The sequence below is a fragment of the Eutrigla gurnardus genome (genome assembly GCF_963514095.1).
Source record: "Eutrigla gurnardus genome assembly, chromosome: 2".
NCBI classification, from domain to species: Eukaryota; Metazoa; Chordata; class Actinopteri; order Perciformes; family Triglidae; genus Eutrigla; species Eutrigla gurnardus.
The window spans coordinates 8,604,827-8,632,795 of record NC_139916.1 but is presented as its reverse complement, the minus strand read 5'-3'; the positions used below and the strand labels follow the sequence as shown (position 1 = coordinate 8,632,795).

General features: G+C 41.1%; 2 protein-coding genes across 12 annotated transcripts in view; one reads left to right on the top strand and one right to left on the bottom strand.

Moving 5' to 3' along the window:
* The window catches only part of vgll4b (vestigial-like family member 4b), a 325,618-nt gene that overhangs the window by 38,507 nt on the left and 259,142 nt on the right, over positions 1–27,969 (bottom strand). The gene's annotated exons all lie outside the window — the stretch shown is intronic.
* The window catches only part of atp2b2 (ATPase plasma membrane Ca2+ transporting 2), a 58,797-nt gene continuing 35,120 nt past the window's right edge, over positions 4,293–27,969 (top strand). For all 11 annotated transcript variants that reach the window (XM_084035400.1, XM_084035395.1, XM_084035399.1 and 8 more), the window contains exons 1-3: positions 4,293–5,050; positions 24,097–24,297; positions 27,035–27,292. In XM_084035400.1, coding sequence (XP_083891526.1) covers positions 4,852–5,050; positions 24,097–24,297; positions 27,035–27,292 — 658 coding nt within the window. In that variant the 5' untranslated portion in view covers positions 4,293–4,851. The remainder of the gene's footprint in view (positions 5,051–24,096; positions 24,298–27,034; positions 27,293–27,969) is intronic.

Below are 27,969 nucleotides of genomic sequence, written 5' to 3'. Positions count from 1 at the left end.
TGATTTCATTTCCCACTGTTTTAGTAGCTTTAGACAAATGCAATTCCACAAATGGTTCACTGCAGCAACTGGCAGTGTAGTGCAGGTTATGTGCGTGGTAAACAGTAAAGCTTCCTCTTTTACTTAACTGAGTTTATTTGACTTCACAAACATCACTGAATTTTAAGGCATGTTTTTCCCTCAACATGAATACCTTGTTAAAAAATAATCTTATCACTGTTTTTGAATCAGTTCAAAAATCTGTTTATAAATTATTATCATTTATTACTATTATCATTTATAAATCTGTCGTCATATAATGTGATATTTTGTGCAGGTGTGCAGAGCAGCTCAGTGAGCAATAAAGTCTCCTGCACTATTCTTTGTCACAGGCAGGGGGAGCTGTATGCTGCTGCTGGTGGTGGTGCAGTGGGCACAGCTTCCACCACAGCTCTGCCTCACTGTGCTCAAGGACATTTTGAGACAGACACACGGAGAATGCACATGGCTTCACTGTGGAGGACAGCAAACTACCCACTGCTTGTCAGACCAGAAACTTCTCATCAAAGAAAAAGAAGCAATTATTGTAGCGCAGCGTTTCGTCATTAACACTTGTCCTTTTATAATCACAGAGCAGAACAGAGAGACCCTGCAGACGACTCAGTCAATAATTTGTAGAAACAAAAGCATGTCCACTCAACTTACCGCCATACTGTCTTATCAATATTGAATATTTGGATTTAAGGCATTCAGCTTAAGGTTCCCGTATAAATGTATCATTCCAGCATCAACACTGTAAAATAATAAATACTGCAGGGTTGCTCACTGGTAAGGCACGTCTTCTTTCTTTTCTAACTTAAGCAGAAAAAAAGACAAAAAAAAAAAAGATACCATAAAAACCACATTAGAAAAGATTGTATAACATATGCTTCAAGTTATTGGCTGTAAAGACTGTTTGGTATTGCTTTGGCTTTATGTTAATAGCCTCTTTTTTGTATCTCAGCTGTAGTAGATCCCCCTGTGTTTGCAGTAGTTTCGTCATACACCAAACACTGTACAGTATGGTGGTCAGATGGTCTGAGCATCTGGCGGTGGAGCTTCATGTTTTAATGTGGTCCCCATATGGTGTTCAAGTTCATAAAGTCCAATTAAATGTTCTCTCACTTTAGGTATAAAGCTGTTCATTATTGCAAAATCTACACTTTCTCCTTGAGTTTTTGATCGTATGTTCCTCATTACTCACTGTCAAGCCATGTGGAGCATGCCAACAATTATGCAGACAGACTGGCAAGTAGGCAGGGAGGTAGACGTAAAATAGCACAGCGGGGAAGTCTTTCAGGCAGCTACAGATAGAGGAGTAAGCAGGATGACAGCATAGAGATGGAAGAGGGAGTATACAGACAGACAGGTAAAAATAAATAATGGAAATATTCGAGACAGAAGTTTTTTGCAAGATGTGAACAAAATCATGCAGCCCTCCATGTTCCTAACATTTGAGGAAAAGAAAGATGCTCACCCTTTGGTGTTAAAATTATTTAACATTGAGGAGGAACCATTTTGACACGGTGCCTTCATCATGGTTTTATCTGTATGAAACTCCAACAATAGCTCTACTTTCAGCTTCCCTGCTTTTCTAAGAAAAGAGGAAATCAATTACATGTGTACATACTGTATATGCATGTGAGTGTGTCTGTGTGTTTATATAATATATAAAGGAGGACGCTGTTTGCTACGAAGTTACTCAGCTCAGGCTTCAGCAGTGCACTTCACCTCTATCTCACCTTTCCCCTTGCTCTTTCTACGCTCCCCACTCTTTATTCCATAATTCTGTATTACTCTTTTTCTATTGTCTCCACCTTCCTCCATCTTTCAACTATCATCATTTGCTATCTACATTCTCCCCTCCCCCCCCCCCTTCTTCTGTTGTTTCTTCTCATTTCTCTCCCTCCCACATCTCAATCTATCACTCCTGCACATGTCATCGTAATATAAAGATAGGCAGCTGAACGCCAGCAGAATATAACACCACCATCGGTGCGACCAGTCACTTACATCACCGGCATGATCGTGTGAAGCTGGAAAGACACTGCCTTACATGGTTTGGAATGAGCAGATATTGGGAGCGAGCTGCTCTGACATTCTGCGTTCAACTGGTCATGAAAACCTGCATTTGAATTTCTTTCTTTTATAGCAGAAAAATATCAGGAAGTATGGAAGGATGACATGCAGAAAAGGTGGTCAGCTTGAATCAAACTATAGTAGGAATTACATAGTGTGGCTTGCTGATGTTGCTGTTTTCCCTGATAATATTTGATTTAAAAGGTTTGAGAGAAGAAAAATAAGTAAGGAAGATGCATTCCTGCTGTGTCCTGTCCCCTTTTGTTTAATGGATGGAGAAACTAAGCTAGGATATGTAACGTCTTTTATGTAATGCTTTAACAGTAGGCAGGGAATAACAGAGCATTTGCCTTTGTTGGAAATGCTTTAAAGAACTGTTAGCAGGTTTATTAGGTCACACCTGTCCAGGTGACATTGCCAGTGCTGTCACTTCAGCAAGGACTGGAGGTCATTAATAGACGGGACTGTTTCCTGTGGAGTTACAGATGTGTATTCACATATTGGCAGGATCACTTGCCACCCTGCTGTGACAAGGACGGTACCCCGCTGATCCAGAATGCACTATTATGTCTGGTACTAGTCCTCATTGATACTTTGCAACTGACACTCTGATTGTGTCATTCTGGATGAATTAAGCAGCATGTGTGCCAAGAATCTGAGCGTGCTCACTACCTCAGACTTTCTGAGTTGTATCTGAATAAGTGAACTTTCTGTTGATTCCCATTGCTACCAAACAGATAACAAATGGTCAGACAAACTCTGCATCTCAGTGTTCTGACTGTTTCAGTATCAATGTTGTTTCTAGGTTCTGGGAATGAATGAGAGACATAAATAATGTATTTTGTTCATGTTACCTTGTCATTCCATGGCATTTTTACTGCATAGCAACAAGGTGAAACTATTTAAAAAAGAGAAGACTGGGATGGTCCATTATCTTTGCTGTAGTTTAAACATCTAGACAGTCGCAGCGGCAGTCACAAGTAACGTGACAAAAGGGATTCACAATAAAAAGCTGCTTGTTCTTGGCTGGTTTCACTTTCTATTTACCTCATAATTGATATATAAAATATTATGTGTTGTAGATTCAATTAGTTGGTGAAGCAGGATTCAATTGGGAAAGCAGGCCTTTTCCATATTTGGTGTGTGCGCAGCATGATGACAGTTTTTTAATTGATTCTAATTCAACTGATCCGGTTTTATTGTTGATTTACATCAAACTGTTTGGATGTGTTCTGCAGCTGACATGGCTGATGAGTTCTGTAGGGGTAGGGTGTAAATATTAAAAGATGGACTAACCAACTGTTTTGGACATCTCATGGCATTTGGCAAGAAAAAATACATACGCCAGCAAGAAATTTGTGCCATAATGGTAATTTACTTGCAATTGCTGTAATCTGGTCATAGACTTTGAAGGATTTTAATCCAGTAAATTGCAGTGTAACACCTTTGCATCGCAGTCTCTTGTCTGAGCTGAGTGTAGGTGAGAGGACGGCAGACTTGGAGTAAAATCATTAATGCAAGGCATTACACGACAACAGGCTGAGAGGAAGGGATGGCCGAGATAGAGTGACTGCATAGGGGAGGTCACTTACTTTAGAATGAGAGAGAACTGGAGGTGAGATAGCAGCAGCAGCAGCAGCAGCTCCACAGCTCAGCCCATCCTCCCTCTGACAGCGCAGCGTTACGTGCTTCCTCTCTGCTTTGTCGTCAGAGCAGCCCCAGCCTCCCGCCCGCACACAACTCCTCTCCGCTCTGCACCAGAAAGGAGCATCCTCTTCTCTCCGCCCTCCCTCTCTTTCATATCCATTCTCTCTGTCTCTCTCTCTCCCTTTCTCTCTGTCTTTTTCTCTTTCTCTCTCTCTCTCTCTCTCTCTCTCCCCCTCTCTGGCAGTCGGTGTGTCCTCAGAATGAGGTTAGCAGCAGCAGCAGCAGTAGTAGATTGAGACAGCAGAGCCACAGTTACTGCAGCAGCCAGGAGAGGCTGTCCTTTAGCCGTGCACCATCTCCCGCTGCATTCGCCACTGCCCTGAGAACGCAAAGCTCATTCCTTGTGCTCTCTTTCTGTCTTTCTCCCTCCTCCTCGCTCACCTCCTCTCCTCCTTGAATTCATCTCTTGAATTCGTCTCTCTCTCTCCCTCCCTCCCTCCCTCCCTCCCTCTCTCTCTGTCTCTCTCTCTCTCTCTCTCTCTCTGTAGCAGTGATGGGGAAGACCACCATGTAGAGACAGAGAGGCAGCAGAGGCAACAGCAGAATAGCAGCAATGGGAAGCCACACATGGAGCGGGTCTGGACTGCAGCCGTGGTGAGCCTGAGACCTACTGGACTTGGAAACACCATCATTGCCCTTCTCAGGACCTGACCACTGGGGCTGTCCAACGCTCACCTGGATGCTCCCCACTTGTGTTTCGTCATCCCCTCCTCTTCTTGTTCTCTGCTGCTCTTTCTCCTCTTCTTCTGTTTCTTGTCTTTGATGGGTTTTGATCTGCCGATATCTGACAGTCTCTCCTGAAACAGAGAAGCTGCTCATCGATTGATCCTCTAAGACCCCGTCCTTTTTTTAAAATCTCTATCTGCCTACTTTGCCTACAAGTGGCAATCATTTTCCCCCTTCTTTGGTTGTTGTTGCCTGCTTGATACCAATTTGGGATTTTTTTTTTTTGGATGAGATTGAGCTCACCTCTCTGTTCTGCAAGCCTTTTGATTGATCAATAAGCAATAACAAACACTAATCTAACTGACTTGACTAGCTGACATCATGGGGGACATGTCGAACAGCGATTTTTATGCCAAGAACCAAAGAAACGAGGAGAACCATGCGGCAGGCTTCGGCTGCTCGGTCATGGAGCTGCGCTCGTTGATGGAGCTGCGTGGCACAGAGGCGGTGGTCAAGCTCCAGGAGGACTACATGGGCACAGAGGGACTGTGCAAACGACTGAAAACCTCACCCACAGAAGGTGAGTGCCAATGCCTGTCTGTGTGTGTGCTTGGGTGTGTATGTGATTATGTGTGTGCACTGGTGTATCGTATGAAGGATAACATCTTGCAGAATGTGTTCCATGTACTGTATGTTGAACTGATCATGATTGATGGTAGATTTTCATTTTATGTACTGGTTTGTTTGAATATGGATCATTACTTGGTCCACTTGCTTTATTTGATAAAACAATCATTGGTAAAAGCAAAGGAACCTTGTAAAGCACTTGGGGAAATGCGTAACCAGAGCATCAGAACACCAGACAGGGAGGGAGTCCTGTTTGAAGGGACTAATGAAGATCCCTCTCAGCCAGCTAGTCTTAGACCTATTTAGTATGCATGTTCTCTGGACACTTTTGCCCCCCCCCCCTCACTCTCCCTACTCTGTACATGGTGCCCCCACCCTCCCATGTCATTCTCCCATCCTGTCAGCCAATCAGCTGCAGGCTTATTAAGGAGCAGGTCTCAGGGGCAATACGGGAGGTTTTGGCCACGTGGGATGTGCTATGGCGTCTGCAAATATGGAATGAGTTGAATGAGAAAGCAAAAAACACTCTAATAATAATGAATATTTATTCATTTTCTGTGAAATATTTGGAAAATACAGTCAACATTTTTTTGCAGGTTAGTTTTGACATACCACTTTATATGAATCACTTCACAATACATTTTATAACTTAGCCACCTAAGCTGTGTCATAATATCCTCTCCAGGCTATTAAAATATGTATACAGACATCTACTTTTGAACAGTCTAACCTTTACTTTACTTACATATTGCATTATGGTAGGATTTTCTGTTGCTTCATCCTTTGCTGCAGTAAAGTGAGCATATAACAAGGAGACCTGTCAAATGGCTTCCTCTGTGTGTTGAATATTTTTAACAGTGTTGGAATCACCCACCTCCCCTGATGTAGAGGACATTGATCAGCATTCATGCCGTGTCACCTGTGTGACATCAGAGGGGACCTGTTACATTATAGGCTGATAGTCACAGAAGATTGTGTTCCCTGGTCTTCTCATCCAATAGAAGCAGTTCTAGGTCAGCTGGTGGTAAACTACATCATTTAGCTGAATAAAGAGTGAATACAGAGCGTATCAAAATAGAATAGAATTGAAACACTGATGAGCACTGACTCAGATAGGGGATGCGAGGTAGAAATTAAACTGAATTTGAACTGGCAATAAAAATCATCATAACAGCCATAAAACAATAATTCTGTGTTCCATTTCTCACAAACATCCTGATTAGATACACAAACATGAAATTTCATCAGTGTGTTAAACACTTCGAGGATCAGAGCCTGCAGACTTGGAATAAAACTAAAATGAAAGTAATCAAACTTGTAATGATTGTGGTAACGCACATGCTTCCTGTTAAGGGAAATTTGATTTGCAGAACCTTTCACCAGTGCCACTGTACAGTATATGCAACACTATGTCTGACATTGAGGGGAACGGACATTTTACACACAAGTTATGACATGATGTAGCTCATTTAAAACATTGAACATTCTTATAAGAAATGTACACCAGCGCATATTTCAATGTAAGACTTCCACACTGACATTATTATGCGATAACATATAGTTCCTCCTTCTTGATATGTCCAGGGGGTAAAATAATAATCATGAAAGATCTCAATCTCAATGTATTCTCATGAATTGGGCGCCAAAATAATGGCACACACACACAATGAGACTGTGGTGATAAATGAGGTGCTTCCATATCATTGTTTGTCACCATAAATTGGTGAATTAATTTTAACAAGTTTGCCATATTCTTGCACTACTGCTAACAAGCAGGATGCTTGTCTTCTTTCATTATATAATTATTTATTGTTATGACGAAGTGTATTATCTCTCACTGGAACATTCACTAATTGGAAACTGAGTAATGGTATCTGTTGGTATCTGCATTAGTGATCCCAGGTGTTTTTATGTTTATGTTGTGTGGTGCGTGGTGGCCCCACAGAACATATGTTACCTTTCGAAATATGATCATGGTAATTATCCTTGGAAGGTATTCTGTATGGCTTGCTGTCATCATGTGTGTATGTGTGTGTGTGTGTGTGTGTGTGTGTGTGTGTGTGTGTGTGTGTGTGTGTGTGTGTGTGTGTGTGTGTGTGTTTGCGGCCCACAGACCCTGGGTACGGTTGACCTATTAGCCCCGTATAGTGTAGCCTATACCAGCCCTGCACATGATACTAACAGTTCATGAATGGCTATAGCCATTATGCATCATAAATGCATAATGGCTCTGCAAGTATAGAAGTGCAACCAGTGAAGAGGTTGCACTATCAACCACATCCAATTAGATGCAGCAGGCACCAGGCTCCTGCTGCATTGTTGCTACAGTACATGAAACTATACACATTTAGGGGAAAAAATCATTTGAGAGGCTGTTTTTAAAAAAAAATTTAATAAGAAATGTATACTTTATACAAGTTTGTTACTGCAATTCCAAGCGGAGTAGTTGTAGAATCCATTACAGATTGAGGACCACTGCAATAGCTCCCACACACTCTCCTATACCCTCTAATCTCTCTCTGACTGCAGAGCTTGGTCGAATACACACGATGCACATTATGGCTTTAAGGGAAATATATCTTGGTTGCTGACAATCTAAACAGTTCAGGGACTAAAAGAAGCTTCCTTAAGCACATTTCTTTAGGCATTATTATGTTCATCATTTTTTGAAGCTTTCCTGCCCTGAGTGGATGAACAACTTCAAAAACCCATTGTACAGAAATGTTATATATTATATGAATTGAGGTTAAAACAAACAATTTTGCAAATCAAAATTGGATGAGATATCTTGATACACGGGATTAAGCAGCACATCTTATTCTGTAACCTTTCCAGTTTCGGCTTATTGCCCTTTTGTTTCAGCCTCCTTGTACTGTATACCTGCAGCTAGGATGTCGTTACCTATGTGTTGCCTTGTAGGTGACTGTGGGGTGAAGAAGCTTGCATTTCTCTCAGGCAGCCAGAGGGTGAATGGCATGAGTCATTCAGGGGCCAGATGGGATGTCAGGCTACAGCTTAGTTTCTGAGAAGAGACATTCTTTGACGGTTGGTAGGTGCTCACGGTGTAGCGATCTTCTGTACTGCAGACTGTGGAGACCTGCAGCATATCGGTGATTGGATCCTCCTGAGTAGGATGTAAGGAATTCTAAGAGACTGTTCAGGGCAGGGCCATTCCTTGGTGGTTGAGTGGATGAGGATGTGTTTAGTGCATTGATATATTATTTGATGTTGTGAGAAAGGGAGGGCAGGGTGGTAGTTGGAGAGGCCGACGGCAAAGGAGGAGTGTACACACACATCCCGTGCTTTTAACTTCCCTTTCTCTCTCTGCTTATCCCCAACCTCATATAAAAATGCATACCTTAAATGTAGGCATCTAATCTGGGTTCAGTCTTGCATAGCTCTGAAGGATAAAGTGTCATTCATGTTCTGTTTAGACAATGGCAGGTTGTTCAGGCTTGGATGGGCATACAACTGTCACAGTCAAATGATCAGTATGAAAGATGAAAAATGTGTGAAATGTGTGAGAAAAAAATTCAGCTACCAGCCGTCTGCGCATGAAAAATGTACGGACAAAAATTAATTATGGCTTCCCTGGTGCGTTTTTGGTAGGAAACACGCTGCCACCACTCCCAGGACTCGTAATTGTATTTTTTTGTGGAAATCAGTAAACACCATTTCTTCTGCAGCATAAATTGGTTCACTTGCTGATTCTGGGACAGTTTTCGATCAGCAGCATTTTGAATTTGCTCCAGTTTCTATTCACGACTGACTGACCTCTTCTCCATAGCAACAGTAATTTAGGCTAACGGGTATAAGAAAGTAAAAAAAAAAAAACACGGTTTCTCAGAAAAGATCATGATAGCTGTAACCTATAATATGAATGCATTATTACACTTATTTCGTTTCTTGCTTCAAGTTGATCAGAAGATTGATTCCCGGAAATTATAGAAATTCTCCAGCAACTAAAACTGCAAAAATAATAAATATCACACTTTTTGTGCCTTTTGGAACATGCTAATTAGTAAGCTCTAGAGGTGTTGGTGGGCAGATTTTGTCACTTTAGGACAGGGGTAGACCAGCTGCTTCCCAATTTCCTTACTGGCTGGCTGCTCCATATGTGAAGTACGGACATTCTTCAAGAAAGAAAGCCAAAGTACTGTATTTGATTTTTAAATGTCAAACTGCTACTTTAAAAGATCCCATCAACCCTTCTCCCTGCCCTTGCTCTCTCTACCTCCCATTCCTCTGTCTCACCACACCTTACTTCTCCTCCATTCTGCCTCTCCTCTGCTCTCATTTCTATTTTGGTGTGCTGGTCGGTTGCTGGTATCCCAGTAGACCAGTGTACAGCATAGCCTAAATAGACCTGCTCCACATCCATAACCTTCATCATCTCTCTCTTCTATTCTCACTTCTTGTATTGGGTAGTTACAAAGTAATTGTGTTAAAAGAGTAGCACACCATCTCTAAACTTTCTTGTGTCCCCTTAACTGTTATATATAACAATATATTACCAGAATGAAGACACAATTTAAAAAACTCATATTTTTCTTTGTTGGAATGGAGACAGTACCTAACAAACAATTATTTTAGCATTAAGCTGATTCACCACCATTAACATAAAGCACAGTAGAATTTTACAGGTGAAAAAATGGCTTGCAGAAATGCAGGTGACCATCAGTTAATTGAGAAGAGTTGTGTATATAGCACATCCCTGAGGGGAATGGACCAGCATTACTGTTTGGGCGACTGTGGCTCAGTTGCTAGAGCGGGTTGGCCAATGTTCGGAGGGTCGGCGGTTCGATCCCCGCCCTTGTCACTGTGTCATGGTCGTTGTGTCCTTGGGCAAGACACTTCACCCAGCTTGCCTCGTGTGAATGTGTATGACTGCGGCGACTATCGTAGTTTACCACCACCGGTATGACTGTGTGTGAATGAATGGAACTTGTAAAGCTTCTTTGGGTTCAGAAGCGCGATATGAATTGAATTAATTAATTAATTAACAAGAGAGTAATGATGGAGGTGGTTGGTGGCCAGATGATATATTAAACACGCTGCTTGTGTCTTCTCGTGAGGGTGAACACTTGAATTGTTCGTCCAAATGCGATTCAACACCACTCCTTAAATGCCTCTACACACACACACACACACACACACACACACACACACACACACACACATACACTCATAGCATCCCACAGTATAACTCCTTTAAACTGTAGCTAGTGATCATGTTTGCATCCATTCTTCCTTACATTGCCTTGATGTCAGAGACACAGATATAGGGATGTGTATGTGTGTGGTTGGCAAAAAATGTTAGCAGAGAACATAAAACAGAGAATTAGAAAACATTTACCCAAAATGTTAGTAGAGAATATAATGGGGGCGTAGCAGGACAAAGACAGAAGATTGTGTTACTGGTCAAAAAAAATTACTGCCAAGTTAGATCTATAACACTCTGACAGTAAATTAAACATTTTCTACTTATCTTTCCTTTTAAATTCTGCTCTAACCTCCTCTTACAGATACTATTGTCCATCTTTTGTAATGTCCCTCTGTGATATCAAGACAGGGCTGTGCTACTACCACTCATATTGAGTGCTACAGGAATGTAAAACCTGGAAATGAGTTTGCATTTTAGCACTTTTTTTAATGGGTTTTTGGTTAGATGCCCGAAGCTTATTAGATATTAACTGGGTTTTTTTTTTACGATGCTATGTGATATGATATGTCAGGGAGTAGCCCACTCTTGAATTTCGAGTGAAGGATGATGCTAACTTTCAAACTGGCCTACGAAAATGCATCATCCCAGCAGCAGTCTTATTTCTCCTGGATTTCACTTCCTATGTTCTAAATTGCTTCCATGACGAAGCCTTTATTAATTCTATACATATTTCAGGAAACTGTTTGCCTCGCTAATCTGTCAACCACATTTTCTCACCTTCTCTCTATCTTCTCTCCATCTCCCTCTCTGGTTGAAACACCTCTCCCGTTCTCCCACTTCTCTTTTCTTTCTTTTAAATTTCCATCAATCACACCCACCTCTTCCCTGTTTTCCTTCTCATCTTTTTTTAATCCCTTCCTTGAGATGAAGTCCACCTTTCAATCTGTGCGCTGCTACAGTTTTGCAAATCATCGCTTTCTAATCTTAACCCTGTTGTTCCTTCTCCTCCTCTTCTTCATTCTTCTAGTCTGTATGGAAGTCTGTTTGTCCCTCATCCCACCTCTCCTCCTGGCTCCCTTTTATTTTCCTCCATCCCTCCCTGATGATCGTACTTATCGCGTCCTCCAGTCGCAGCACCATGAGTGTGTTCCCCTCTGACGCAGTCTATTTAATCTCTGTCCCACAAGGGATCTCTCACATCGAGCAGCCGTCTCTGTAAGAAGGACAATTTCTCCTGCTCTGCGACTCCTCCTCCTCCTCCACCTCCTCTCCTTTTCTCCTCTCTGCCCTCCCCTCTCCTCTCCTCCCCTTGTGACTCTGAAATAAGGATAGGAGAGGTAGAAAAAGAGAGAGAATGAAATAGGAGGCAGTGGAGAAGAGAGAGAGCTGACTCTCAGAGGACAGATTATAAATGATATACAGCCATTTTGCTCTGTGCGGGAGCAAAACCACATTGTGGGCAGACACCCACACACACACACACACACACATGCACACCACTACTCACACAGGTATTGCTGCAGTGTAGTAGCAGTGACCTTGAGGCAATGCTTAAGCAGTGTTGCGGCACGCTGGTCAATCACTCTGCACTCTTAATGCAATATTAAGACGATTTACTGGAGAGAGGAATGTTCTGCTTAACGGTTCAGCTTAAACATGTCTTTGATATAAAAAAAAATATACTGATTTTGTTATTGGTCGGTGTAGATCCTGAGCCACAGATCTTTTAAATCTGATTTTTTAATCTGCAATCTATAGCAAGATGAGAGAGCAGTTATGCCACCTCACTCTTTTAATGCCTAACCTGTTTATCATTTTTATCTAACTGCTGTGTTTGCTTCATTACAGTCAACAATAGAGAAAGGTAGAAACAAACCGAAAAACACTGCAGATTTCTGCTTTACGGTAATTCATCAGAAGGACCAATCCCACAGACTGTGACAAAGATCCTTTTAGGAATGATTTACTGTAGTAACATTTCTACCTGAAGCTTGATAAGTTAACCTTCTTCAGTGACTTGATAACAATTATAACTGTAGACCCGATGTCTTGGTATAAATAAGGAATCCCTGAAATCGCAGTTTTGCCGTTCATCTATTAAGTATTAATAATACAGGTATTAACCATTGATTACGTTGTTAGGGACTTGGGAATTGATCAAACACCTTGTCATGCCTTGTTGCAAAGCTGTGCCAATTTCTAAATGTAGCATAATACAAAAAGATGCGCAGGTGAAAATAAAGATGGCATGTGAACAGTTCCTCTGGGACGTGTTGTGAGGTGCAATCACTTCTCAAATGCTTAGGCTTTTGTATCAGGGTTTGATTAGTGTCTCTGAGGAAATATATGGTGGGCTGCCTTCCCAGACAAGGATTAAACAAAGTCTTGGACTAAAACTACATTTATATCCATTCAGATCCACTGTAATGCGACCCTCATCTAGAACAAGCCTAATTTGTGTTTGGGATATTTGCCTTAAATGTACAAATTATCTGGACACTGTATCTCTTTTCATCAATCGTAGTGCATATCAGCAACAACAAAAAACAGTATACCATATTGATTTCCCTTATGACAAATATAGCATTTATAGAACTTATGGGAGGAGCTGAAGGAGTCTTATGTGTTAACACACGGCACACACACACAGACACGCACACGGACACACACACGTGCGGATGCTGGACATGGCCAACAGTGAAGTCAGCTGTCCCAAGAGATGCCTGACAGACAGATGCCAAAAAACAGAGTCTATTGGCCTTCTCCCATGAAGGCTGGTGCTGACTCACCACAGTATCCAGTATGACTGCCTGTGTGAGTGTAGTATGCTACTAGTGTACAGATTGGCGCTCAGGAGGCATGACTGAAAATGTAATAGTTAAATAAATAAGTCGTTTTTAACTTGATTTATTTTAGGGAACTTTTATTTTTACTTGTATTTCCATCTGTGGTGTTAAAATGAATGGGGTGTGGTTATCTCACAGATTCATATCAAAGCACAAGAATTATGTGGAAAACTCAACATGCAAGTAGGTCAAACTAGTAAGGACAACCAATGCCTGCTCTAAAACAAATAACGTACAGCCCAAATAAGAAAATGTGTGAATATTGCTCCCACTTGCTCCAGTAACCTGTCAAAGAGGCATTTTTTCATACCACTTTGAACAGAAGGCAAGTACAGGGCAAACTTTCACATACAAACTGGTACAGTACTCAGACTTACCACTGCCAAGAGCCTAATTCAAAGGAAAAAACAGGATGGGCCCCCATTTATCACAGCCAGGCTCAGTGAGCTTGACAGAGAGAGAGACCACACAAGATTTAAAGTAACAATATTTTCTTTGAAACTAACACAAAAAAACATGATAAAGGAGGTAGTCTGTTAGTCGGTATAATGTGTTGTACTGTGAATTGTATGGTGTTTTTAAGGCAACACAAAGAAGAAAATTGAACCAAAAGGGTAGATCATGATGGTGAGAGAGGACACACAGGAATGAGCTAGTTAGCTAAGCTATGTATGCCTCAAATGTCGATATCGATAAGGGGCACTGAACTTAACGGTTTTACTTGTTTGTCAAACCACAAATGAGACAGATAGGGCACCCTCAACCTCCCTTGGCTAGTTACTTCACCATGAGGAGAGCGGACGACAGCTCTGGAGACTGAACGGCTGAAATAACTTCAATTCAACCAGTCCAAAGCCTGAAGCCCTGCAGCTGGATACTATTGCCGATTCTGCGCAGCGAGGCGGAGGTAGCTAGCCTGCTAAATATTGTACTTTGATCTGAATCTTTGATATAACCTCTAGATTTAGACCAGACTATCCTGCTAATAAAAACTGTGCTGAAATGCTAAAGCATCAAGGCTAGCACTTTTTTCTACTTATATACATGACTTGCAATGTACGATGTGTCCCTTGACAGGTGACTGTCAAACCTGTGACACTCCCCATACTACCATCAGGCCGTCAGACCACCTCATTACTTGAGTTTCTGTCTACCTCGAAAGTCTGAATCGCTCAGAAATACATCTCCGGAAACTGACAATGCTCCTCTGTCCCAGGTCACTGTCGTAGTTCCACATTCTGCTCTTGTCCTCTGAAATGTCCTGAATCTGAACTGGCTGCTGGAAGCCAGGAGTATGGATAGCGAGATGACAGGCGTGGTGATACTTTTAGCTGAATATGCAGAGTCCCGGGCTATAACCGGCTTCTTTCTCTCCATGTCAGCTTTTTTTCCTCAGTTGACCTCTCTGCTCTCTCTTCTCCCGCTGTGGGGCAGAACAAGGGTGGTACCATGCCTGCCAACACAGACAGACAGCTTTTCCCTCTCAAGGGCAAATAAACAGATACAGTCTTGGAGCAGATCCAGCCCTGCCTTGCTCACGGGCACAGAGCAGCTATCTTTCAACTTTGTAGTTTACACGTCCTGTGGAGAATGATCCATTACATCCCAGTAGCAGCAGGAACACGGCTACGGTCTTATTTCAACCTAGAATGGTACCTTATTTGAATCTTTAAATTACCATTCCTTGCCCATGGACATACAGGAAGCTAAGCCTGTTTAGTCTTACCAGTCTACTGCCACAGTGATAGTCACACGTACCCAAGGGGACAGGATCAAAGCACCGAAATCAGACCCTGCCTAATGTGCCAACACATCATTTCAGTTTCTACATTCTCTTCTTACAGTATTAGCCAGCTATTGCAATTTTATCCTGAGAATACATGCAATACAGCTGCTTCCGATTTAACAGAACCTTCATCGGGGGAATTGTTTACATAACTTTTGATCAAACCTTCAGTGGTAGGAGTTTTTTTTTTAGAACTTTTACTTCATGTGGGAGTGGGAAACTCTTGTCTCCCCCTGCTGGCAGTGATGGTAATTACAAATAGTATAATTTGAATCTGAATTTCAGTTACACAATGTCAACATGCTTATGACGTATGCCTGCCAGCTATCCCTGGCGCTGGTAGTCACTGACTCTAGTTTTAAGTAAGAATCAAAAATGTAAAAATATTTTATCATAACTTAAATGTATACATTCACAATATTTCTTGCTATTACTAATAGTAGTGTTTTAATTTGTTTTTACAGTAGGGTGCCCCGGTGCCTTTTTTTCCATACCAAGTACAAATACTCAATTTAATCATCAGCTGGCTAACAAGCAAGACACGGGAACTTAGCTTGTGTCTCCTCATGGGTCTTAAGGAGCTGTAGCATTTATTCATGGTCAAACAGTACACACACTGTACCGCTACATTCACAGCTGTAATGTTACTGCTGACATACTCTCTGTCACACATGCTCTCTCTCTAGACCGGACACTCACTGACGTTATGTCAGGCTTGCAATACATTGGCGGAAACCCTGACAGATTACGCCAGGCACACACAAAGCTGACAACTTCACAGCTAAATTAATTAATGTGGTGGAGTCTGTTTAGCTGCGGCTGGTGATAAATGATGGATTTAACATGTTTGTGCAGCAGGTTATTGTTGCAGCCGGGCGGCTTATTAGGCTCGATGGTGAGAGGTTAACATCACGTAGCCTCAGTGGTATCGGGTGCAGTTGTAATGGAGTAGATTTATGAGGACGAGTGTGAGTACGTGAGCATGGTATCGCTCTCATACTGGTGTCGGTATCAGTGCACCGCTACTTTACAGTACAGAAAAATAACCCTGACCATTCTTACATTAGGGGCATGTGGAAAAATCAATAGTGTTGAATGCCGTGTAAGTACATCTGCTTCATGTCAGGAATATTAAAGGAGATCCATCCATTTGTGCAGCATGAGATTTCATGGGCTCCGTCACATTACAGTCCAGTCAGTGCTACTGCATAGCACAAGCAGAGATCAATACTCTTTCAACTTTCCATTGTAATTTCCCTACAGTGGTAGTGTTTGCAAACTCCTATTACATGAGGGTGCTGAATAATTAACATATAATTCTTATATCCTGTAATCAGTTAAAAAATAGCTTGCATAATGATGTACAAACAGGTCGCAGTATTATTATTATAATTGGCACTATCCCTACACAGTCGTTGGCACTTCTCTTGCCGTAACCAAAACACTATATTTCCTCTGCAGGTCCAAGCAGACAGACAATAAGGGGCACAAAAGAGTGTGTAGATTTCCCTTACCTGTCATGACTATTTCATGACTCTCTCTGGTAGTTTGAATTTTAATAGCTGTCCCTATTGTGTACGGAGCTTATCCGAGCCTCTGGGCGAAACCAGAGACTGACACCCAGATGGGAGACAGCAGATAGACCACTGTCACTCTCCCTTTCAGCTTCTTGGCCCTGAATGCTCTCCCTTTTCACTCCCAAGGCGGGGGGGCGGAGGCTGCTGATTGTGTGAGTGTGCGTCCACTGCGTGTGTGTGTGGTTCGTGCTAGTGTGTGGGCATGAGGGGAAAATACAACAGCTCCTAATTGGCATGGTAGGCCAAAGCCACAGAGCTCAAATGACTGTGTTAGGGTTATTTGAAATAGCATTATTCAAATCTTGACTTCTCTAATGCAGTACAATAGAAAACCATTACCATCCAGCTAGTTCATCGGGGGATTATTTAAAATGAACCATTGACTTGTGCTTCAGTAAATGGGACTGTGCGGTCATTTATAAACTCTTTAGTCTGTTTAATCTTTATTATTATTGAAGCTCTCAGAATGTTATTGTATTCCCTGCAGTTATGCATACAACAGTCCCCATATAAATATACAAAGTCGGTCACACGTGAGAGGAGTAGGGGAACAGGAAACTCCCTTCTATGCATGTATGTGTAAAAGACAAAGTGAGAGACAGGCGGTTGAAAAAAAAGGAGGGACCATTGTAAGAGCTACTGGATCTCTTTCTATAAGGTAAATGAGAATTTAATACCAATGACATTTGTTCAGGTTTTGCAGCTCCGCAAGGACATAAGAGACACATAGAGTACAGTTTAATAAAAAGGGAAGAATTAGTATGTAAAATAAAACTAACATGAGGAGTGACTGTAAAAAAAACTCAAAACAAAACAATAAAAGAACAAAAACAAATCCTGTAATTGACAATTGCCTGAACATAGTTGGATAGATGTATAAAAGGCAGCGTGATAATGAAACGGGTGGAAGGAAGGAAGGAAGGATGGGGGAATGTATGGGTAGAGTGGCTGATTAAATGAATGGTTGAACAGTTTGGAATTACTGGATGAAGTTACTGACCCCATTACACTTTGCCCTTATCACGAAGCCGGTGTGTCTAAACACGCTCACACACTCTCACTATCGCTTTCTCTGCCACACACACACACACACACACAGCGAGCCTGTAAACAGATGTCTCATTAATGTTGTGTCCACATCCAGGGCAGTCGGGCCAGCTGACATCAGTGTTTGAGGCTCAGATGGTGGAACAGATACAGTAAATTACTAATGCATTCAGTAAGAGTCTCATGTTTGTTCCACTGTGCACTTTGATCAATTGCAGTAAGATGAAAAAGCACATTCATACTGTCTGTGCTTTCAGTTCTCATCAATGTCTGCGACTGTGGTCCCACACAGCAGACCGTCCAACGTCTTTTACAGAACAAGCTCTGTTACCCTTTTGTTCTTCCTTACATCCATGTCCTGCCCCCCTCTCAGACTTTCACGTAGAGCGGCAGCGCTTGGTTTGATGCCACCAAGTTGGATGTTTGATTGAACACCCCACCAATGCAAAGATGGCATTCTCATCTTACAGCAGTATGGTTAATTGTGCAGCCCTGATGCACATACAGATGATTTTGCCCACATGCACTCAGGAGGGTCTCACCCATGCACAGAATTTCACAAAGTAATAACCGTTTCATGAATTTTGATAAGGACAGTATGTTCTGATGAAGCCTCCATCCTCCATTAGTCACTGTCAGCTTGTTTCCGTTTTTGCCATCCGTGCTGCTCTTGATGTGCTTCTTGCCAGGCTTCCAAAAAAGATTTCTAAGAGGTGTAAATTAAACCGTTGGGTATTCAAATTCACTCACCAACCACATATATGTATTTTAGTTGTTTTATTTTTCTTGTATAACGTTACATAATTAGCTTTTTTCCCACAGCATTATAAAATAAAAAGTGCAGGAATTATCGTCATAGAAACAAAAGAGCAAGTGTACTTCGGGTCAGAACATAATAGCTTATAAAATGGATGTGGGTGCATTATTCATTCTTTTAGACCTGAAGATTTATACAGTGATCTTCATCCAGCAGTCCCCTGAAACCTGTATGCCCATATATACTATGAAGTAGGAATACTAAGTAATAATCAGTTATGCTGTGTGTGCACTTATGTGTGCGTGCACCTGTGTGTGTGTGTGTGTGTGTGTGTGTTTGAGAGTGAAAGAGAGCTATGCTCTCTCACTCCACTTTGCCATCTCTTGCATGAGTCAGCCTCATAGAGCACAGTGCGTGACAGCAAAACTCACCCACTTGTACAGCTGCACCCACAGACTTACACACACATGCACTTACACTCACACACAATAGCATATTTGATTTCCAGCTATGCAGCATACATTCAATTTGGGTTGTTGAAAACCGTGCTGGCATTCAAGCCTTTCTCTAGAAAATGCAAATTATGTGGCATCAGAGAATATGCTCAGGCTTCTTTCTCTTCATAATGAAAGACATGTAATAAATTCCAAAATCAAAAGGTGTTTTTAGAGGTCAGATTGTTGCATTGTCAACATCAAGCATAATAATCTTTGAAGACGTGCAGTGCACCGCAAGGCAAATAAGCATTTTCCTCAAAATGTTGATTATTCCTTTAAATACATTTGCTATAAAAGCAGCAGCTGTGACCAGAGCTCCCCCGAGCCTTCTGTTACCTGATGAACATGGAAATCTGCCACTGATCCTGTTCCCGGAGTTTGTTTCTCTTAGGTGTAGTGCAGTACATCTGCGATATGAAACTGAGCTGTCCGCACATGCAGAAACATAGCATGAGCATGGTGTCACACGCGTATGAACATACACATGCACATACGGTTCACTCGTCCTCGAAAAGACATGTCACATATTTCCCAATGCCACTTTCCAGTCCATTACCGTTCAGATGTGGCTTTTCTGTAGATGAATGAGCGATAAATCTGTGTGTGTTAGTGTGACTCTGTGACTTCTCAGGAAATGAGAGAATGCATTTTCTCAGTTGTTTGTTTGGAAACGGTACAGTACATCTGCTCGCCTGTTTTACTGCACTGAGGAAATGTCACTTCAACTCATCCTCTCAGAGAGAGCCTGCCTCCTGCCCTCTTGCACTGAGGGTGTGAGGCAAATCAGAGCTTCTTTTTTTTTTTAAGCTAGAGAAACCCTTCCTGAACACGAGAGACCCCTTTACTGCTGTTTTAAATGCTGCATGCTTCCTTTCTTCCATCCTTATTTAACAGTGGGTGGACCTGCTCTGCTGCTGGGTGTGGCCTCTCTCACAGGAAAAACTCTATCTATCTATATATTACAACGCTTCCAGAATCTTACTTACCCACGTAGCATGCCAAGAACAAACATACAGGAAGAATTGCATAGTCATAAAGCTAAAACGAGGACAACAAGACGGCTAATGTAAAAGCATCCCGTTCTCTCCTTCCCTGCACCAGCACCCATATTAATAATGTTGCTGTTATGTCTACAGATAGGAGCACAGCGCCTTCGTAGCACGACCCGATAAGCATACAGATCGCTTTAGGTTCTTGTATCCTTTTTCTTGTCTGTGTGTTACCGTGTGAATCTTTTCACACTCCTCTTTATTCCACTCCCTCCTCCTCCTATCTATGTAATTTACTTGCACATAACATGGTCCATTATTTATTTAATGTTATCCTCAAGAAGCTATTTCTACTATATTCTGCCTTTGTACGCACGGTAACAAACCTCTGCATTGCTTAAAATGGTGTCATTTTTGTGAAGGTCATTTTCAAGGACACCGTGACACATTTCTCCATCACTCCATCTTCTAATAAGAGCATGATAATTATCCACCTTTTAGTCACTGATGGGTTATTATTCATAGTTACTCTACATCCAGCCTACTCTTGTTATCTCTTTCGTTTCCATTCTCTCTCGCTCTCTCTCTTTCTCTCTCTCTCTCTCTCTCTCTTTCTCTCTCTCTGCCTCACTCTCTCACTCTGTCTGTCTCTCTCCCTGGCTCTCTCTCTCACACTCTGACACGCCTCCCCCTCTCTCTTTTTAAAATGGTGAAAACTGAGAATTCATGTTGAAGCTATTGATTTGAAAAGCCTCAATTTCCTTATTTTCATGATGACCATCATCATCATCAATGTTTTCATTAAAATGTTGTTCCCTCTGTTATTTTGGAGATTTTTATTTTTTAATTTGTTAAAGTGGGTGGGTTTATTTCACAAGGACATTTGAAGGTCATCATGCCGTTTCATTCCTTCCTGTCTTTTCTTTAAAGGAACATACAACACATACCTGTGCGCACACACACACACACACAAACTTACATGCATGCTCTTGAACACGGAACACACACACTTACTTACAAATTCACACATTCTCCAAGGTTCAGAGTGGAGGGTATTTCCACTCTTCGAGTGGGATGCATAGTGTTTCCATGGAGATCTATTTTAAGCCACTGACAAAAAAAAGGGCCAACTGTTAAAATATGCCATCATGTTCCCTATGACTGGAAAATAATTCTATCTCCTTTTCTACAGGAAGGATGGCATACAGTTTTTGAAATAAATGTTATGTTTATTTTCTATTTGTAAGCAGGATGTTAGGTATCATTTGTCAAAGCAGATTTGAATCGCAGATCCTACTGTTTGATAGATCAGAGCATTACCAGCTATACATTGTAGAAGAACAGCTGAGAAGAGAAAATTTCATATTTTATCATCGTCGTCTTTTAAAGATGTAAAAAAAAAAAAAGTCATACAAATTCATAGTATAAAATTATGAAAAAAGTTGTGGTTTATTATTAAGCATGCATGCTTAAATTGCTAGTATTTAGAGCCAAGTGACTGAAACTGAGAGATTTGATGGCATGCAACAAAATTCATAAATTAGATTAAACCGTACTTTCAATTTCTGGTACAGTAAATGGTTTTTACTTAATCTGCTGAGTCACCAACCTGCCCACTGATTGTTTTAAGTCTGACGATGTTCTAAAAAGGAGGTGGACGCTAACAGTGCATCATCTCTCATCCCATTTATAAAGGTGGTCTCATATTCCCTTTCCGAAAGGCTTTTATCGTTTGATCCTCGATCAGAACAATTACAAGGAGCGTCGATAAATAAATTACCAAGACATTATATAGTACCAGGAGCCCCCAACACCTTATTCCTATCTGTACATTTGGTACAAAGTCAGGATTCACTACTTTGTGATGGACTCTAGCACTAAGACTGCTTCGAAATCATCCTTAATCCTCTGTGAGATTGTTGTGACTCATCTGTGTATCGCTACAGTGTTTCTGCCCTCTCGCTGCCTCCTCAAAATCCACTGCCAGAGCAGTTAGGTGGGCTGAAAGTATTTAGCCTACAATATTTTATAATCTGGCAAATGAATCTTAAGCAGCATTGCAATCAGCTATCCAGGAAGGAATGATAATGTAGCACAGGGTTTTCCAGGACGTAATGAGTTTTTAATGATTGATGAGAGATTGATTACGGCATAGCTCACATCTCAAGGGCGTTTAAGGAGTTGAAATATTTAACGAGGTTAGATGTCATGCTGAACTGATGCAAAATCTCATACACAGAGGCATCACATGGTTGAAATCGCTCACAGTATGCAGTATGTTGTATTTTAATTTGAAATTATCGCTGCCCTTTGCATGCAATAACTAATTCCCTCGCCTGTGGACGAATGCTAGAATTGTGGAGTAGGGGGATTTGCATAATTATTGGTTGTTTTAAAAAAACCTGTGGTTGCAGTATTGGGTAGAAATATGAGTGAATGTCAAATTTGATGTGTACCTGACCTAGCTGAGACGATAGAGGTGCTCCTACACAATGTGGATATGTATAAATATGTGCATCTGCAGTTGTGTGTGCATATTTGTGTGTGTCTAACCGATTGGAACTGGCTAAAGCCTGATTATATATGAGCTCTAGTTTTTACTGTGTGATAGAGCAAGCAACTGCCGGCATGCTTAGCCAGCCTTATTACACACACACACACACACACACACACACACACACAAAGCACGTGCAGGCAGTCACGACTCATGGACCCATGCGCATACACGAAATCAAGCACACATGCCTGGACACACAGATATGTTTGTGTGTGATGCGTGGCAGGGTGCTGTGGAGATCAATGGGAGAGCATGCTATGTCCTCTCACAGAGACAATTAAAAGAGAATGGATAATGAGGCTATTTATAGACTATTTGTAACCAGGGCATTCTCCTACGTAGGAGCTGGGAATTGTTCTCTTTGGCCTCCTTCTGTCCTCTCCTTCTCCCTCTTTGTTAGTCTGTCTCAAGCAAGCGAAAAGGATCTTGTTTCTCTCTTTCCTCCCTTTTGTTCTTTGCAGTATCCAAAAAATGTGCGTTTTCACACGGCATCTCTGTCGTTCTTTTTCGACGTTCCTCTTTCTCCATCATCGGCGGCAAACGATCATCAGTTATTCTCTGCGCGTGTTAATAGGGCATCGCATTAACATGTAAAACAGTGTCATGCAGCAGCGATGTTATCAGGTGCAATCCAGGGTTGTTCCTGGGAGACCCAGTGACGCACCATGCATGACATAATGCTGTGGTAATGTCTGTGGTTGTGAGGGAGAGCGACACAGAGACAGAGAGACCGTGATCACACACTCTGTGCACGCTCAGCAACCAGATAATGGTTCTACGCATAAGCAGCTACATAGAAAGCTATAATGTAGCTTGATAGAAATATGTTCATGAATGTTACACACCAGTGATGCAGACGATAATATATGTATGTTTAATAAACATATATCAAATATGCATATAATATATTTGCATTTATGAATATAAAGTCCAACAATATGGGTGCGTTATACTCAGTTTTAAGGCCCATTTTGTGACATTGCAGTGTAATACAATTACGTCAAATTAAGTTGTAATTTGATTATTATAATCATGTAGACTCAACCCTTTTTGCACAGAACATAATGTTCTCCAAGTGTAAATTGTCCACAGTACAATCTACCATGTTGTAATAGATAGAAAATCACACAGTTTTTATAATCAGGTCGGGAAATATTGAAGTTTTCAGCTCATCATTATTTTGCAGCTGTAACATAAAATCATATTTAATGCACATTTTATGGAGAAATATAGTTTAGCCACAGTATTTTATGCCACATGAGAATCCTTTTTCGGACAGTATGCTAAAAGTAAATTGTCCCTCGAGCGAGAATAAAGTTCTTCAGATAAAAGAGCAAAAGATATTTATACACAGTAGTTCATGGTATTTGAGGAGGTGTATGAGGTCAAAGCACCTCGTCTCTTGAGCAGAATTACATAAGGAACGCAGAGCTGTGGTCCACCATGACTCAAATGGTAATTAGAGATGGTTTGTGTTTGGTGTGAGAGTGAAAAAGAGAGAAGGAGAAAAATGTATTCAATTGTAAAAAGATGGCAATTTCATCTGCAGTTTCTAGCGATGCATTTAAGAACTTTTAGTGTGTGTAGATACATTTTTTGTTGTTGTTTGTTTTGGGGGAGCAAATGTTAAACTAAAGCACATTAATGTTTGTGTTCAATGTAAAACTCACTGTAATACCTCAATAAGAGACATTGATGATAATTGTACAGTGATGTATTCTACCGATAGTGAATCTCTTAACTCTTTCTCTCTTCCCATTCTGTGCCTTTCTCTCTCAGGACTTGCAGGTGCTGAAACTGACCTGGACAAGAGAAGAGAAATATATGGTAGAAACCTGATACCTCCAAAGAAGCCAAAAACCTTCCTGCAGCTGGTATGGGAGGCCCTGCAGGACGTCACCCTCATCATCCTGGAGCTCGCTGCCCTGATCTCCCTGGGACTCTCCTTCTACCACCCTCCCGGAGAGAGCAGCGGGGAGTGTGAGTGAAGCACCTCTTGTGATATTGCGTCCTTTAACATTCTCTCTTGTTGTCCGTTTTAAGGTCTTGAGACAGACACACACACTCACACTATACAATAGTTATCTCACAGGTATCTCCACTATTGCAGAGGACAGTGAAGGGCTGTAATTAGATTAGTCCACTGACATCACTTCCTCTGAAATTACTGGCACTCGCTGACACAATTACACCTACAGAATGCACACACTTTTTAATTGGTGAGGCAGGTTACACTTTGTTTGTGAGCTGCCTCAAGAGATGGAGCGACCCATCGAGCATAGAGGTAATTTGTGTGTGTGCCTGTGTGTGTGTGTGTGCACATTATGAACGTGTTAAATGTTCATATGAAAGGTACCGGGAAGGTTAATGAAGTGTTGCATAGAGATATAACCCTGAGCTCCCAGTGCCCATACATCAGGCCTGTGAGTCATGAAACAGGAAATGAAGACAGAAACCATAACGAGGTGCTGAGTCAGCAACATCAGTCATTATCACAGTAATGGAATTCAGTTACCATGCCAAAGGGACCAGTCATCATTTTAAGGGGGTATAAAAAGTCCCACGAAAGTAGAAATACCAGAGAAAGGGGAAAAGGATACCACAGAGATCATCAAATAATGAATATTAATAATTTAATTTGTCAGTCAAATACCCAGGTTGAAAAAGTACTGAAAAAGTTAATTGGAATTTGATCTTACTTGATGCGTTTCTTTGCATCCTTTTAGCTGCTTAATGACTGAGCTCTCCACATAGAAAGAGCTCAGAAGAATCATTATGCTAATAACTTTGTCCATCTGCAGATACATAGTCAAGCTTCACTTTCACTTGGGGCAAAAATGATGCCAATATGCATGTCACTTCTCACATTTGAATGATATGACTATAGATTAATCTAAATTGGCACATAAACTCTTGCAGATATGAAATATGAATATCAGATGATTCATAAAGCCTGAGGAGTGATATACATACGACCATAAGAATGTAAGGCCGTGTTTTAAAGTGGCTTTATAACAAGAGCTCAACTAAGTCCTTTTTTACACAAATATGTAATATAATGTAATCAACTGGAAATAAAATCATTAAAGATAATGACTAGAAATAAAATACAACAATAATACACCAAAAATAAAAATATCAAAAAAATATTTACTATATTTACTAATATTTTATTTATAACTTTTTTAGAAGAAAAATCAAAACCCATACAATTGGGACCCATAAAAAAACACTACTGAAATGTCCATGCTGAGACATCGCACACTCCTCCTGATGTACTTTTTGTGTTTATTAATAGGTAAAACAGCCAGAAATAGAAGGTGGTGGGATGACTTAATTCTCATTTACATATGAAACAGCCGGGCTGCAGTTGAATGAGGAGGCTCTTAATTGTGTCTGCATCAAACACGTTGCATGCAACAAAACAAATCCCTGAAAAAAAAATACTCAAAGAAAATACAGCTAATAGACATAAAAACCAATGAAGCTTGTTGAAGTTAATTGATTCAAACATCTCACCAAGTCGTGAAACTATCAGCCCCATCAGTCATATTTTATGCTTTGGGCTTATGCACACACACACACACACACACACAAACACAGACACACACATGTACAATCAGAACCTTGGACAGCTACTACGCTCTCTGCATTTCTGTGAAGGCACTGTAGTCTTATATAGAACTGTAGATGCAACATTATGACATAAATCACAGGATAACCCTCCGCCATCTTACCTGGGTATTGTACTAATGGGCAGCTACTGGTTTTCAGCTGTTACCTACCTACTACCTACCTAGTCTAAACACCAGTATAGAGTAATTGATAGATTTATTTTTTGACATGGGTCGGTGATTTTGCACATCCCTGAGGTGTCTCCACATCATCATCGTTAAGTTGATGTCCGTAACATTACATTGCAATGAGAATGAAAGACAATTCTGACTCTGTAAATAGTCATGAAGTCATAAACTGAAGAAAAAAACAATCAAATAACAATAAATACAAACAAGAAACAATATTTAGTACCTACGTGAATGTGTGAGTGCATACAGAATGTGTCCATTGGTACATGTAGTCTTACAGATCACAGATGATTATGTTCCATGGGTGTCTGCTGTATATCCACTAAATGAACCCCTATAGTGCAACAGTATGTCCAAATTGCTTCTTGGAGTCAAATCCTGCATATATAGTGTATATAATATGGGGTCTGCACTAGTTCTCTTGTGAGCTGCAAGTGTTTTATAATCTAAAGCAAATCACCCCGCTGGGGGCTTTTGAAGTCATCTAGCCGGAAGTGTAGTGCACTATGGATGGATGTATGGATGGATTTTATTTATAAAATAGGAACACATAAAAAAAAGAATGAATTAAATCAACAGCACACATATACAGCAACTTCTAAATAAACTAAATTAATATATATTACATGTCTGAAAAAGAGTAAGCAGCAGTATACATGTATATGGCCCTACCCCTCCTACAATTTACACCCCATCTCTAGAGAAAATAAATGAGTTGTTTCTTATAATGCATACATTGTAAGGCCAGAGTATGACTGTGTCTTTTATTATGAATTGTTTATACTCTACACATATACAAATTTATATAACTCTTAATTGTGACTTGATAGCCGTGTGCCGACAGATTAATACAGTCTGTAATGATGATGTAACGTTGCTCTTCCCTTCTTGTCACCGTTACCATATCGTAGCCTGTGGTGCTGCAGGAGGTGGGGTAGAGGACGAGGGCGAGGCGGACGCCGGCTGGATCGAGGGCGCAGCTATCCTTTTGTCTGTCGTGTGCGTGGTGCTGGTGACGGCCTTCAACGACTGGTCGAAGGAGAAGCAGTTCCGTGGGCTGCAGAGCCGCATCGAGCAGGAGCAGAAATTCCAGGTGGTCCGCGGTAGCCAGGTCATACAGTTGCCCGTGTCGGACCTTGTGGTGGGGGATATCGCACAGATCAAATACGGTAGGCGTGGGGAGATCGTGTGTGTGGGTGTGTGGGTGTGTGTGTGGGTGTGGGTGTGGGTGTGTGTTAGGGTGTGGGTGTGGGTGTGTGGGTGTGGGTGTGTTGGAGTTAATGACATGCAGTAAGTGGAGTAAATTCAAATGGAAAATACCTTCTTGGTACAAATGTATAGTTCGCAGAGCTTTGAACAGAATTCATAAATAGTTGGTAAGTATCTTGCACTAATGATTACATGTTATTTTGTGGCAGTGTGCAAGGTATTCAATCCTGCTAACGCTCTATTTATATCGTCAGTGTTTGACATATTCAAATCCGTCCAGTTTGCCCTTTCTTACTCCAAAACCTTTGTATCAACTCATCTTTTATTTCAACTATGGCTTTAATTGAGACATTGGAGAGTTTGACCAAAACTTTCCAGAACATTTAGATAACTTTGGCGCAGTTAGACGTGCCCAGTCACTTCCATGATTAGCTTGTCCATTGTTCTGGGTAAAGCAATTTACATGGTTCAGTGGCTGAAAATAGACTTTCACCTAATTTCCAGAGGGGGATTAAAATTATGAAGTCCACCTTAAGCAATTAAATATATTTAAGCAACAATATGGTGATGTAGAGAAATTAATTAGCTACAGAGGGCCCCAAACACAGAGAAACATGCACACATTGTCTCTCAATGG